Raw genomic sequence first — 15,494 nt, 5'->3', positions numbered from 1 at the left:
AGTAATTTGCCTCAACCTCCCACCCCACTGTAAACGTCTCCCCCTTACTCACAGATACTGTGGAGCACACAGCAAGCAGTAATAATAATGGGAATATTGGTTTTGCTGAGGTCTAACCGAGTCAGTAAACTGTGCTAGCGTGCTTTTAAACGTCCAAATGCACATTCTACCACCATTCTGCACTTGCTCAGCCTATAGTTGAACACCTCCTGACTACTGTCCAGGGTGCCTGTGTACGGCTTCATGAGCCAGGGCATTAAGGGGTAGGCTGGGTCCCCAAGGATAACTATAAGTATTTCAACATCCCCAAGGGTTATTTTCTGGTCTGGAAAGTAAGTCCCTTGCTGCAGCTGTTCAGATAGACCAGAGTTCCTGAAGTTGCAAGCGTCATATACCTTTCTCGGCCATCCCACATTGATGCTGGTGAAACGTCCCTTGTGATCCACCAGTGCTTGCAGCACCATTGAAAAGTACTCCTTTCGGTTTATGTACTGGCTGCCAGGGTGGTCTGGTCCCAAGATAGGGATATGCGTTCTGTCTATTGCCCCACCACAGTTAGGGAATCCCATTGCAACAAAGCCATCCACTATGACCTGCACATTTCCCAGTGTCACTACCCTTGATAGCAGCAGCTCAGTGATTGCATTGGCTACTTGGATGACAGCAGCCCCCACAGTAGATTTGCCCACTCCAAATTGATTCCCAACTGACCAGTAGCTGTCTGGCATTGCAAGCTTCCACAGGGCTATCGCCACTCGCTTCTCAACTGTGAGGGCTGCTCTCATCTTGGTATTCTTGCACTTCAGGGCAGGGGAAAGCAAGTCACAAAATTCTATGAAAGTGCCCTTACGGATGCGAAAGTTTTGCAGCCACTGGGAATCATCCCAGATCTGCAACACGAGGCAGTCCCACCAGTCTGTGCTTGTTTCCCGGGCCCAGAATCGGTGTTCCAGGGCATGATACTTTGAGAGAAGTCTGTGTCTATGTCCTCATCACTCTTGTCACCACGCTGCCGTCGCCTCCTTGCCTGCCTTTGCAGGTTCTGGTTCTGAACATACTGCAGGATAATGCGCAAGGTGTTTACAATGCTTATAACTGCCGTGGTGATCTGAGCGGGCTCCATGCTTGCCGTGGTATGGCGTCTGCAGGAGAGCAGGAGAGCAGAGTTGCAGCGGAAGCGGTGGCTGACGACAGATGCCACTAGAATAGATATTTATAGAGAACAACGAGAGGACCCGCGAGGTGGATTCATGAGAGCAGGAGAGCAGAGTTGCAGCAGAAGTGGGAGCCCATGACAGCCGACATGGAGAAATTCGCTATCAAGACAAGAACAGGAAAGCAGAGTTACAGCGGAAGCGGTGGTTGGATGACCAGTTTTGCAGACCTACTGCCAGCAGCACCAGGACACAACAGCAGTGGTGTCAGTGAGCTGACCTGAGAGGGCTGCACGCTTGCCGTGGTATGGCAAGACAAAAGCAGGAGAGCAGAGTTGCAATAGAAGCAGTGGTCATATAGAGGACCTGCGAGGTGGCACCAGGAGAGCAGAGTTGCAATGGAAGCGGTGGTCATATAGAGGACCTGCGAGGTAGCACCAGGAGAACAGAGTTGCAGCGGAAAAAAGGCGCGAAACAATTGTCTGCCATTGCTTTCACAGAGGGAGGGATGACTGATGACATGTACCCAAAACCACCCGCGACAATGTTTTTGCCCCATCAGGCATTGGGAGCTTAACCCAGAATTCCAATAGCTACCCACAGTGCAACGCTGTGAAAGTTGACGCACTCCGCCGACTTAATGCGCTTAGTGGGGACACATACAATTGACTGTATAAAATCACTTCTTTAAAAATCGACTTCTATAAATTTGACCTAATTCCATAGTATAGACATATCCTTAGGAAAGAAAAATCAAATGCACAAATACAAAATGGGGAATAACTGTCTACATGGTAATGCTGCTGACAAGGATCTGGGGATTATAGTGGATCATAATTTGAATATAAGTCAACAATGTGATGCAGCTGTGAAAAAAGCTAATATAATTGCAGAGTGTATTAACAAGAGTGTTGTATATAAGACTCTAAAGGTAATTGTCCTGCTCTATTCAGCATTGGTGAGGCCTCAGCCAGAGTACTATGTACAGTTCTGGTCTCCATGCTTTAGGAAAGATGTGGACAAATGGGAGAGAGCCCAGAGGAGAACAATAAAGATGATAAAAGGTTTAGAAAACCTGATCTATGAGGAAAGGTTAAATTAACTGGGGATGTTTAGTTTGGAGAAAAGAAGACGGAGGGGGGACCTGATAACAGGCTTCAAATATGTTAAGGGCTGTTATAAAGAGGATGGTGATCAGTAGTTTGCCATGTCCACTGAAGGTAGGACAAGAAATAATGGGCTTAATGTGCTGCAAGGGAGATTTAGGTTAAATATTATGAAAATTTTCTAACCATAAGGATAGTTAAGCTCTGGAACAGGCTTCCAGGGGAGGTTGTGAAATACCTGTCACTGGAAGTTTTTAAGAACAGTTGGGCAGACTGTCAGGGATGGTCTAGGTTTCCTTGGTCCTACCTCAGTGCAGGGGGCTGGACTTGAGGACCTCTTGTGGTCCCTTCCAGCCCTCCATTTCTGTGATTCTGGGCTTTGAGACTCAAGCTGGGATCTTTGCTTCTCACACATAATCAACACCAGGAATAAAAATTTTGCAGACTAACTGCTACCTTTATTAGATCCCTGATAGCCTACATCTGAGCTGCAGATGTTCTGTATCCTCTACTACAGTGAACGATATTCCACTCACCATAAACACAGAGTCAACCCATCCCAGCTGATCCCCCTTATTGATGTTCACTGCCTCATTAATGTTCTCCAAAATGGCCTTTTTGAGTCACATTTTCTCCTGCTTTTATCATAGCCCAAAAGGCAATTTGTATGGAAAGCTAAAATAAAATCACTTGAGTTGGGATGTAGTAAGTATAATACACGTCTTTCCACATCCTGCCTCCTCTTCAATCTGCCTACATGAGTCTCAGCCCCCTGCTGTTGCCTGCCTCCATTCTACCCCTCATCCCCTGATTTTCTTTCTCCTGATCCAGTAATTGTTGGAATGAGAGTGATGGGAATCTGTCTCAATCCCAGAGTGTGTGATTTGTGCCACTCTCACACCTAGTCTGTCATAGAATCATAGAATATCAGGGTTGGAAGGGACCCCAGAAGGTCATCTAGTCCAACCCCCTGCTCGAAGCAGGACCAATTCCCAGTTAAATCATTTTCAGTGGAGGTAGTAGGGTGGGATGGTGTGTAAGGAGAGGTTTTGTTAACTGGCTGTACCCTAATCAAAGCCCATTCGGTGAGCTTGAGCTCCAAGGCTCAGATTCTCAGAGGTATTTAGGTGCCTAACTTCCATTGGAATAGATGGGGTTTAGGCACTTAAATACCTTTGAGGAACTGGGGCTTAGTGCCTTTCTAGACCAATTTAAGTTATTCATTTAGTCTTTGATCACAGCACGGAGGCTCCTCAAGGAGCCCCCACCCCACTTACACAAATACTTAAGAGGAGGTATAGGGCTTCATCCTCTTCTGGCTCATGTTGTGGGACCAAGCCACATCTTTTAATTAGAGCTTAGCAATAAAGGAATATCTCAGTCTAGACACTGAGGGCAACTTCTGACCTATAGCATGGGGTGTGAGATGAGATCTTGGTAAATCCAGCTTACTTCAATGGGGAAATGGTCAGGAGGACTGGTTGGCTCATGGGAAGGGAATACAGAGCCCTTCCCCTCTACTGAAGTAGTTACAATACAGCCCTACCATGGGGGGGGGGGGCTGCCTGTCTTAGATGGGGGAGTGAAATCAATGGGTACAGAGCTTTTCACCTATAGGGCACAAGTTTCACGCTACTATTAACTGTAAGTAGTTAGTCTCTGTTCCTTGGCCACCACATGAAATGAGCTGGGTTTTCAGTCAATCTATGTACCAGATTCACTGCAATTGACACTAATCAGACTATGATTGAGTGGGACACAGAGACAAGCACCCCTTCCACCCCCACACCCCGCCAAAAAAAAAAACAAAACCCTGAGTCATTTCTATAGGGCTGGGGTTATGGTGTTGGCAGGGGCCAGGGTGCCTGTGGGAAGGTACCACTGCCAGTGCTGTACCTGCCTTGTGAATATACCAGTTCCTGATAGGGTTGCTAGTTTTGGTTGGACATATTCCTGGTGGTTCTATCACACGACATAATCTTTAAATACAGATTAGTTCCTGGAGACTCCAGCACAACCCTGGAAGGTTTGCAAGACCAGTCCCCAAACTGACCCCTTTCCCTAGGATCCACGTTCCCGGTATAAGAGCACAGCAGGCGGGGCTGTTCCCCTGAAGGAGGATCTCTTTGGTGTGGAGTGTGACCGCTCTACTCCCTCTCTCCGCAGGTGGGGGCAGCGGAAGGGGAGGGCAAGACAGAGAGAGCAAGAGGAAGAAGACACTGCAACCTACTTGAATAATTGATAGCGCGAGGAGGGGGGAGCGTATGCGGGAGCAGCTGGACTCCCTGTGTCTCCATCCGCTCATCAGCCGGGGATGAGAGAGCTTAGCTCAGGTAGGGGGGCGTAGCTGCTCTTCATTCTCTCCCCTCCTGCAATGCCAATTAAATGTGTTTTGTGATCCGGGGGGGCAGAGGCAGCTGGGCAGGGGGCTGACTAAGGGAGTTTCAGTTACAAGGGGGAGGTGGCTCTGGGGTATTTTGTAAAGAAAGTGTGCTGTAATGCAGTGCGCAGAGAGGCAGGGATGGTTGGCCAGAGGCAGAGAACGTGGTAGGCTATGTGGAGAGGGATTGAGACAGAGACACTGGACAGGCGGAGAGGGAGTGGGGTTAAAGGGGTTTGTCTGAGGGACCTCACCTTTATCCTGCCAACCTCATGGCATCAAATCTTGAACCCAGATGGACTGTGGGAGGTGCCACCTGTGCACATCTGGAACTGGAACAGGGGACTGTGTGTGTTGGTGTGTGTGTGTCTGCGTTGGTGTGTACATGCTTGTGTGCAACTGTGTGTGCAGATGTGGCTTTGTGTGTTGCTGTGTGTGTGTGTGGCTGCACTGTTTGCTGATTTATTAAGGTTGTGCAGTATTAATAAATCCAGAGGGAGACAGTTTCTGTGCGGACGAGTTTACAATCTGAGGGGTTATGTTTGTGTGACTGCCTGTGCCTTCCTGTGCATGCATTCCCTTCTGTGAGCTCATGTCTCATGTCAGACGTGCTTACAGTGACTAAATTAATAGACTGATGGTGCCGAGATCAATTTGTGTTAGACTAAATCCAAACCTTTCCAGCTCAAACCTATACATATTCAGAATGAATGACCTAACACGCTGACCATACATCCTGAAACATACCCATTCACACAACTGGATGCATGTGCCCATACAGTCAGGTGGCATCATTTTATTCAGTGCATACCCACAGGCAATTTTTGTCTTGAGTGCAAGTTGAGGGTAGCGGTTGTTAAGAGTGGTTGTGGATTAGTAGTATACTGAGGGACAGCGAGTGCCAGGGAGTTGTGACTACATGTTGAAGTGAGGCTTGTTTGAGGAGAGAGGCTGTTTGTAACTAGATTGTGTGCTGGGGACCTGTGGGTGCTGAGTTGCAGCGGGAGCTGTTTTTCAGTTGTATATTGGGGTGTGTACTTTGGTTCTGTAAAGTTGTGATGCAGTGAAATGAAAGCCAGGCCTAACCTACCTAGAGAACCAGTAATAAGAGAGCTCTAACCTACACTCCCCCTGAGGGACTTCTCAGAGTACAAGACCCTTCACCTGTCCAAATTTCATTTCCCATATGCTCCCTTTTTGTTCTAGTTTAGCTAATCTCCCCTTCCCACTCAGAAATTCCCGTAATTGTGAGTACACCGTTCCTCTCATTCCCCAGCAACAGAGATGGAGGGACAGAGAGCACAGCCATGATCTATTCTTGATGGGTCCTAAAGCTTCCAGCCAGCCTATTCAGCTCCTCATTGTATGTGATGCCTCAGGTTCAGCTCTGAAGTGTTGGGAAGGCACACTAGCTAGCTTTCGTCACTTGTTTTGCCCTCTCTTCTCTGTATGTTTCCAGCATTATGAGATGGGAGTTGCTTGTGGGGAGATCTGTGCTTGATCTGGACAATGATGCACAGCCAGGTCACTTGCAATTCCATTGGCCTTTCATGACAAGAACATTTTGGAGGCAGTAGAACAGCATTCCCACACTCATGTCCCCAACAGGCATTATACCACCCCTCTCATCTTTTCTTTCTTTCTTTCTACCCCATCTATATCTGGTATTTCCTGTATAGTATATGCGGCTATACTCTCTCCTACCTTCTCATTTCCTCTGCTCCTTCCTACCCCTCTGTGACTTTCTTTTCTTTACGGCTCCTCCTCCCATCTCCGTTTGTCTTCCTTTTTATTCTCTTTTTCTCTGTCTCTCCTTTCACTCTTTGCCACTCTCTCTTTCTTTCTCTTTCTCCCCCAGTGATTAAAGTAGCTCAAGATGAGCGAGGGAGCTCACCAGCTGTAGTGGCTGCTGTCACAGGTCTTGATGTTATGTGGTGACAGAGCATTACATCATTTTGTGGCATTGGGACTCACATAGCAAGGGGAAGAGATGGGGGCAGAGAGGAAATGTATCTGAAAGGGCTCCAAGTCCCCAAGCAGCAGGGCCACAGACAGGTAAACACAACTTTGTGTGTATGTCTGTGGGGTGGGGGGTAGTGCCAGGATGGAGAATCTATACTGATGTGAAAGCAAAGAAATGTGGATAGGCCTGGGAGAGTCTGTTCCCCCAAAGGTTTGAAATGCCCCATGCAATAGCTTGCACACTCCAATGGCTAGACATTTCACAAGAGAGATTTTATGGCAAGTCTCTGCATTATGTATTATTTACTGCCTAGAGGGGGTAGAGCTAGAAGGGGTTGGTATAGCCTTTTCCTCCCTGTGTAGGGAATGGGAGGCAGTACGGGATTGCTCCTGTGACCCTCTCTTCCTGTAGGGTATGGCAAGCTGGCTGGGGGGACAGACCCTACTTTAGAAGAGGGGAGGTAAATAGGGGACTCTTCTTCCCTTCTCAGGTTCAGCTGCTACTTTACCCACTGGCAGAAAATTCTGGGAACCCCTGAAATGCTTCAGCCAATCATCAGGTCCCTCTCTTGCTCCCACCTGAGATTCCCCTTCCTGGAGGTCCTCATCTCAACAGCCTGGCAGGAGAGGATGTGCGGAGAGAGCTGAGCTTTCCAAGCCATGGAGAAGGAACAGTACCCACGTCTCACATTAACTTCTGCTCTCTCCCTGCATCCTGTTTCTCAGTCTCTCAATCTCTCTCTGCCACTTTCAATCTCTGCTGCTCACAGTGTGTCCTGCAGTGTCTCCCTGGGAGCTTCCTGCCCTCATGTGGCTCATGCTCGGTCCTAGCTGTGAGCAGCTCTTTCCTTTCTCTCATTTGAAGTGTGTCTCGGGAAAGAGAAGTAGGTGGGGGTTGGGACTTGGGGGGGCAAAGGAGGAAGCCTGTGCCCTCTAGAGATGGGGAGGTGAGTCTGTGCCCAGCTGCATGCCGAGACGGGAGGAGAGGAAGCTGGCAAGCAGGAGAGCCAGGAATCCACCTTTAGCAGAGAGAAGAGTAGAGAATGTTTTCTCGGAAGCGCAGTTTCACCTTCGGAGCCTATGGAGGGTATGTACCTGTACCAGCCCCTGGCTCCCTCTCACGGACCTTGTATTATGCAGCCTCTTCCTACCAGAACCCTGGCAAAGCTTTGGGAGTAGGTTAAAACTAGAGAGGGAAACCTCCAGGGAAATTCACATGTGCATCTCTGCTCCATCACCCCAGCCTTATCTCCATCCTTCTGATATTGGGACAACTTCCTCTCCTTTCTCCAGCAGAGAGAGGGCTTTCCCAGGCCTGTGTGGATTGTGGGCTAGAGTGGGGGAGTGACTGATTGTTTTCTTCAGGATGAGCTCTCCTTCAAAGGCTGAGACTTCAATATCTTCCCTCCTCCCTCCCTCCCCTTAGAAGGAGACGCAGTTCTGATGTTTCTGGAGATGGCGATGGGTGTTTGAGGTTAGGTGCATTTTCCTCAGGACTTCTCCTTCCAGAGCAGAACAGTGTAACACCCGGTGTGCCTGAAGAGCATGGACCACAGATGTGGACCAAATGACGGACAGAGCTTGGAGTGAGTGTTTAGCCAGTTGGCCAGGTGACCCAATAGGCCTTCTCTGTCTGTTCCTGAGGCAAAAGGAGGCTGAGGCATTTAAAGGAAATCCTAGACAAAGAATGAGGACACAGTGGTTCTCAACCTATGGTTTGTAGGCCGCTTGAGGTCCAATCAGCACAGCGCTGCAGCCCATATGACATCCTCAGGGCCATACAGGTAATATTGGATGCAGTCCACATAACACACTGTGGGCCACATATGTGGCCTTGTAGTGAGGTGGCTGCCCCACTCCAAGGTAAAAGGGATTAAGAACAGCTGAGGGAGGCTGGTGAGGTAGTTGGCCCCAGGTGTGGCTGGCATAATCAGGCCACAGCTGGCCTGGATAAAGAGGACTGTGGACCAGGAGCTGTGAGGAGTCTCACTCTAGCCCTGGAGTGGTAAGGGCTAGCAGTCTGGGAGCAATGTTCTCTCTAATTTTTGACATGTGTGCAAAAAATTTCTTCTGTGCAAATTTTTGTGTGCGTGGTGTTTTGCTGTGTGTGGGGTTTAGGATATGTGTGTGTGCGCGCACATGCACAGCTTAGAGGGAACAGTGCCTGGGAGCAGGGTACCTGAAGCAGAGCAGTGCTGGGGAAAAGGGCAAAGGGAGCTGGGGAGCTCCAGCCTGGTAAACCCCCAGGCTGCAGGCCTTGGTGAAGGCCTACAAAGGTACTGGGGCTATAAAGGTGCAGCCTGGGAACAGGCAGAGGCAGCTGGTCCTAACTCCTTGCCAATGATGAGTGGCCATTACAGACTGCAGTTTGCCCCAGAGAAAGGGAGCTAGATGATGACTGGCAGTAGCCACTGAGGCAAGGTGGGCTTAGAGGGTTGGGGGTTCTCCTAGGAGGGGAGACCCAGAGTGTGGGGGTACTGCAGTGGGCAGAACCCCAGGGTAAGGGACACTGGGGTGTGGGAGGGATACAAGGCCTGAGACAGGCAAGACACCGGCCAACAGAGGGCGTTCTGGAGCTGCAGTTGAGCTAATTCCCAAGATGACCAGCAGGAGGGGCCACGCCGGTGAGTTGTCCCTTTGCTACAGGCCTACAGTGGTAAATAGGTTGAGAACCACTGAGCTAGAGTGTTAGCCTTATCACTGGCAGCTGCACACTCTCACTGTCTCTACCTTTATCTTGCTCTCTTTCCTTTGGAGTTCAGGAATCAATCTGTGATGCAGTGGTGGGGAATGCAAAGCTCCAGCTACTACATGCTCTGGTGCTGTGATTAGGACGTGATCACCAAACCCCCGAAGAGCATGATTGGCAGAGCTGGGTACTGGAGAGAGGCCCAGGACTGGAATAGCAAGGGCTGCTGCAGGTCAAGACAAATGATCCTCAGCAAACATTTTATTTGATTTCTTCAGAGCTGTTTTCTGGCTGTGAATTACTTACAGACAGATCCAAATTCTTATGAATTTGGTGATTCTTCTAAATGTTTCAAGGAACAGTTCCCATGAACATACTTCAGCTTAAGAGGGTCACTTGCCAGCTACTAGCCATGGCTATTACATTAAGTTATCTGTAATTTGCTATTCATGGCCATTTGATTAGTTCCTGAAGTCACACAGTGTTGTTTCTGCCCCGGGCTGGACTCCTGAGCCCACGAAGAGCCTTCAAGATAGCCACATGCACCCTTTAACCATGAGCCCCTATGAGAATAATTTCATGAGGATTTGGATACTTTCCCTTCCAGAGAGCAACAAATCACTCCTATGAATGGGGAATTAAAGGGCTTGTGACATCTGTCAAAGTGGATGTGCAGGTTTTATTTTCAGGATGGAGAAGCACTGGCAGAGTATATATGGAGATGGATAGCTGAGAGGGCTGTAAAGGGTCTTCCACAGGATTTCAGGGCTGAATGTGGAGATTGAAGGACTGGAATAGTAGCACATGCTGCAGGTCAGGACTGCCTGGCTACTTTTCTATTTAAAATGTAAGCAGTAGATAGTGAAAATAATTCCAGGGGTGGGTTCCTGTTTTTCTGTTCTGAGAGTGCTCCTGCCAACAAAGCTAATGCCGCTCGTTGGGGGTAGAAGTTTTTTTTATTCTCCTACAAACACATATGCAGAGAAATGGTCCTTCCTTGTGGGCCTGCAGTACTGCAAAGCCCCAAAGCTCAGAATTCATGAGTCAGTCTCCCAAAAATCATGAAATTTGTTTTAAAAGTTTAAGTCCCATTTTTGTCCTGTCTTCTGATTGATTTATTTATTTATTTATTTATTTATTCCCCCTGCCCACCTGCAATGTGTTTGTCTTGTTGCCAACCCTGGCAGATGCTTAGTAAAGTAGGTGATTTTGCTGAAGGAGCTCTTACTAGAGGATCCAGCCAAAACTGGGGTCTGATTGTGCTATGCATTTTCCATTTGCACAGTAAGGGACAGTCCCTGGCCCCAAGAGCTTACAACTGAGTGCAAAGCCTGGTGGTGAGTTTGTGATGTGATGAGTTTGTAACTGGGACTCAGCCAGACTCATCTCATAGAGGGGCCACTGAAGATCCATTAGATGGGAACAACTTTTAATCCTTGTTGAGCAAGGAAGGATTCAAACTGGTGATCGGCAGGTGGAAGGTTCTGAGTCTATACTGCATTACAAAGGACTGAGGCATTCATTCTTGCAAAAGCACTAATCTTGCATCTTTGAGAATGAGACTTCTTTCTGGAGAGATGAGTTTATTAAATGAAATTCTGATCTCTTTTGGAGTTTACACAGGCAGAGTCGTCTGCTCTCTGGACTCACGGTGTAAATCGCCCCCACTGTGCTGTCAGTCTCAGATCTCACTGTTTGCCTGGCCCTGTTCTTAAAGGAGCATCTCCCATTAACCAAGTACAAAAAATAAAAAATAAAATGATTAGCACAACATTCAAATTAACTACAGTGGTTTGCATATAGACATACCAACAATTACTTCAGACTCTTTAGAGTAACTTTTATATTGTTTTACTCCCATTTGTGTCATTAGTAGGGTTTCAACCTTCAGATGCACAACACAGATCTCCTCTACTTCAGCTATAGGAGTAACTAATGGGGGAAGCATGCCGTTACCCTCTATGTGGAACAGCCCACAGTCAGACACCAAATGCACATTGCCAGTGGGTTGCACCAGTACTCATGAGACAGCAGTAGAATGTGGGGCATCAGGATTCTTGGCCCTCAGAGCTGCTTGTGCCCTGGTGGTTACAGACAGCATAGAGAAATGTAACAACAAACACCACCCCTGTTTGGGTCATCTGTGCGGTATGAACCTGGGACCACTGGTGTTAAAGCATGAACCTTTTACAGAGCTCTTAGCTTGGAAATAGCAGGAGAGTCCTAAACCTCTGTGTGGTTTAGCTACTAGAGGGGGACACAGAGCCACACTGTGTTAGCATGAGTTATATAACTACTTACTTTTGCATGTCCTTTCTGCAATGTTGTATGACAAAGTGACAGGTTTCAGAGTAACAGCCGTGTTAGTCTGTATTCGCAAAAAGAAAAGGAGTACTTGTGGCACCTTAGAGACTAACCAATTTATTTGAGCATGAGCTTTCGTGAGCTACAGCTCACTTGATGAAGTGAGCTGTAGCTCACGAAAGCTCATGCTCAAATAAATTGGTTAGTCTCTAAGGTGCCACAAGTACTCCTTTTCTTATGACAAAGTGGACACTGTTACATTAGAGACCTGGCTTCTATTCCCAGCTCTGACTGTGTAGCCTCTGTTACCTGTGAAACAATAGTTCTCTCTCTCACCAACTTTGGCCTTTAATAAGTATTGTGAATGGCACAGAAATGCTAACAGCTGCTAGTAACAGTGCTGGGGCTAAACCTTATGGATGCTGTCAGCTGAGCTTGCAGTATAATACAGCTTCCCTTAGACAGCTAGACATCGTTAGGGTTGCTGTTTGATTTTTCTTCCCCCAGATTGCATGATGACTGCAGCTCTTCATATCAGCACAAGATGGCCTGTAGCAGGGGCCAAAATCATGATAAATTTGTGACAGTTGGCAACTTTACAAGGCAGCAGACCCTCCTCTGCTCTGCTCTGCTCACCCCCTTAGCAGTGATCGTTCTGACCCCTGCTTTTCTTCTTTGCTTGCCCTGGCTCGGGCATATTCCCATCCCTGGGTCTGGCAGCAAGGCTGTAGCAAGTGGGTCTGTCTTTAGGTTCTGGTATCAGTGACTCCAAGGGCTTTTAGCTCTTCAGATACTGATCAGTCTCAAGGTGGCTGATTCCTGGGAACCTGACAGTTTTTAATAGATCAGAGGCTAGTCCTGATCCCAGAGTGGGTCCTGTCCCCGCTGTTGGAAACCCTCCCCACTTCCCAGCATTTGTTCCATCTAGGACCTACCCATCTTGTCACTGCAACCCAGCCATTGGATCAGGAGCCCAGAGCAGGGAAGTGGTTTGGCCGACCATGTATAAGCACAGGAAAGGGAATTGTGGGGAGCTGGTGCAGGTGGGCAGAGAGAGGGATCCAGTGGCAGGGAGTGGGGGAGAGGCACATCTGAGAGGGGTGCAGGGGATAAGTGAACCAGGAGTCTCTTGCTGGGTGGGGAAGGAGGGATCAGCGACTGTGAGAAGGGAGGCCCGGGCACTTTTTGAGAGAGACCGTTATGAGTATTGGCATCCTGGATGCTATAAGGCAGTGGTTCCCAAACTTTAACAGCCCGTGAACCCCTTTCACTAAATTGTGAAATCTCATAAACCCCTTCCTAAAAATAAATATTTCCAGGGATTTAAGTTTAAATTTCCTCCACACTCGGCACTCCGCAATCTGTGGGGCTCCTGCTGCTGGACCCCGTTGACCACCCTAGTCAACTGAGCTCCACTGAGCTCGGGCTGCAGGTCCTGCTGAGTGCTGGGGCTCGGGCTGCCAGCCTGGGCTGCCAGCCTCAACTGCCCAGCCCCGCTCTCCCTGGGGCTCAGGGTGCCAGCCCTACACAGAGCACTGGGGTTCGGGCGGCCGGCTCCCCCGCTGACAAAGGTAGGTCTTGGGCTGCCAGCCCCAACTGCTCGGCTCCGCTCTCCCTGGGGCTCGGGCTGTCTGCCCTGCAACCGGGTCCCACCTGCTGCTTCCAATGCCCAGGGTCCTCTGGCTGCCATTAGTGAAATTTTTCTGATGAACCCCCTGTAACGTTCTGCGAACCCCCAGGGGTTCACAAACCCCAGTTTGGGAACCACTGCTATAATGGTTAATGGTGATTGTCTCCCTTCAGGAGATCTGATGAAGTGGGGCGCTGCATTAGTGACATTCTAGATTCTCCTGTCCAGGACCCCCAGACTGCACTTACCCCTGCTGTTCACAACAAGGTAAGGAGCTGCATCCTCCCTGTCCAGAATGGAAATATGCCTAGAGCATCTGAGAACAGGGGAGAGAAGCAGGCAATGTGCATTACAAACGGGGGGGTGAGGGGGTGTATTGTCGGCACAGATATGTATTTCTCAGTGAGTGCCCTAGAAACTGGTCCATCTAGTTTAACTTCCCGTCTCTTGACATAACAGAGCAGGCCATTATCTTGGCCACTCAGATGCAACTAATGGTCCATCTAGTCCAGAATCCTGGCTAATCCAATACCAGATCAGGCTGTTATTCTGCCTTTAACAGTGCAAGGTGAAAACAATGCACCTGGCCAGTTGTTCAGTACTGTGCCATCCATGTAGGGAGAGGGATTCCTTTCCTGACTTCAGCAGATGAATAATTTCTGCCCTGAAGCATGAGGACCCTTGTGATTTTTGTCATAGCTGGTGTTACTGCAGATGACATTCTCTCTCATAGAAATGTCAGATCTCTTTCTATGTCATCCTTTTCTCTTCACAGACTGTGGATTTGTTTGAAATGATTGAAAAAATGCAGGTGAGGAGCAGTATTTGGGATCCTTAATTTCTGGTAACTGATCATTGTTAGCTCCTATTCCTGTCCTGTCCCTGCACCTTCACAGCAGCTTCACTTGTGCCCTTCAGTCCTGACTGGTCTGCTCTCCCAGTCTTGACTCTCTTGGCTCTACCCAGCCCCTTCCAACTCTCTGGTAGTGTAGCTTCACTGTCACTCCCTCAGGTTCAGGGGCCCAAACAATGTGGGGGTGCACCCACAATTAGTTTAAATACAAATATATGTCCCTTAGAGAACACTAACGGTGCAGAGTTCAGCACTCAAATGTCAGAAAATGCCAAAGCTAATGTGAAACCTTAACTCTGCCCCTTATATATTTTTAAGGGTGATCACTGTACTTCACTGAGATAGTCTATCAGGGTGGCTGTGTTAGAAGGATGTCCCTTGAGAAACTCCTTTACTTGATCAAAGAATCATAGAATATCAGGGTTGGAAGGGACCTCAGGAGGTCATCTAGTCCAACCCCCTGCTCAAAGCAGGACCAATCCCCAACTAAATCAAATTGATGGTAGTGAATACTAATGACTACTGCTTAGCTGGTGCAGCATTAGCAGGGAGAACAGGCGTTGCACTTCCAGTACACTCCCTGCAAGTAGGGGAGGGAAAGGGACTGGGTGGCTCCACCCCCACATATGTTATCATTTATTATTAATTTGTGTTACCATGGTGCCTAGGAGCCCCATTTGTAAACCATGACCCCAATGTGCTGGGTGCTGTACAAACACAGAACAAAAAGACAGACCCTGCCTGAAAGCGCTTACAATCTAATTGCCTAGGCAGTAGAGCTGGCTAGGCCATAAGGGAGAAGATGCTGTACACTGAAACACAGTATAATAAATAACTCCCTGCTGCAATAGAAGAGAGGAATTCAGAGAAGAATTGTGCTTCTCTTCCCAGTGCTTCTCCTGCATCTATGTGCCACCCCATACTCAGGACTGTAACTAAAGGTACCTGCTAGCCCTCAGTGAGTGAGAAGTTGTGTGCAGTATTTATATGTATACACCTCTGAGCTGTAAGGGGCAGGTTCTGCCACCTTCATGCATGACGAGTAGCACCTTACTCTGTGAACAGTGTTACTGGGATTATTTGCAGAGTAAGGAATGACTCAGTGTGAGTAAAGGTGGCAAAATCTGACCTTCAGCTATCAGCCCTTTTCTAAATGGAAAAGTACAAGTTAAATTGGAAATTAATTGTCCCATAAACTGACATAATATTTATGGTGTTTCCAGGTGCAAAGTATTGAGCTATATTCAGTAATAATAGTGCATTATGCAGCACTTTGATAGTAGCCTGGATCCAGAAAGGGACATAAGCATTGTAACTCTAAGGACTTGTCTACACTTGCAGCAGTGCAGCTGCGCCACTATATCACTTCGTGAAGACGCTACCTATGCCAACGGGAGATGCTTTCCCATCGGCGTA

At 48.2% G+C, this 15,494-nt stretch overlaps 1 protein-coding gene across 9 annotated transcripts in view; it reads left to right on the top strand.

Annotated features, from left to right (window-relative positions):
- The first annotated feature begins 4,425 nt into the window (after positions 1-4,425).
- LOC125622836 (rap1 GTPase-activating protein 1-like) overlaps positions 4,426-15,494 on the top strand; it is a 72,161-nt gene continuing 61,092 nt past the window's right edge. For 2 of the 9 annotated variants that reach the window (XM_075120033.1, XM_075120031.1), the window contains exons 1-4: positions 4,428-4,593; positions 7,094-7,689; positions 13,399-13,492; positions 14,001-14,036. In XM_075120033.1, the coding sequence (XP_074976134.1) occupies positions 7,646-7,689; positions 13,399-13,492; positions 14,001-14,036 (174 nt within the window). In that variant the 5' untranslated portion in view covers positions 4,428-4,593; positions 7,094-7,645. Of the gene's footprint in view, positions 4,594-7,093; positions 7,690-7,718; positions 9,227-13,398; positions 13,493-14,000; positions 14,037-15,494 lie in introns of those variants that run through there. The other 7 variants (XM_075120028.1, XM_075120024.1, XM_075120041.1 and 4 more) reach the window with 5 other exon arrangements.

This window comes from Caretta caretta, chromosome 1, assembly GCF_965140235.1.
Source record: "Caretta caretta isolate rCarCar2 chromosome 1, rCarCar1.hap1, whole genome shotgun sequence".
Lineage (NCBI taxonomy): Eukaryota > Metazoa > Chordata > Testudines > Cheloniidae > Caretta > Caretta caretta.
Note: the sequence above shows the minus strand (reverse complement) of the source record. Positions and strands in the feature narration are given on the sequence as shown.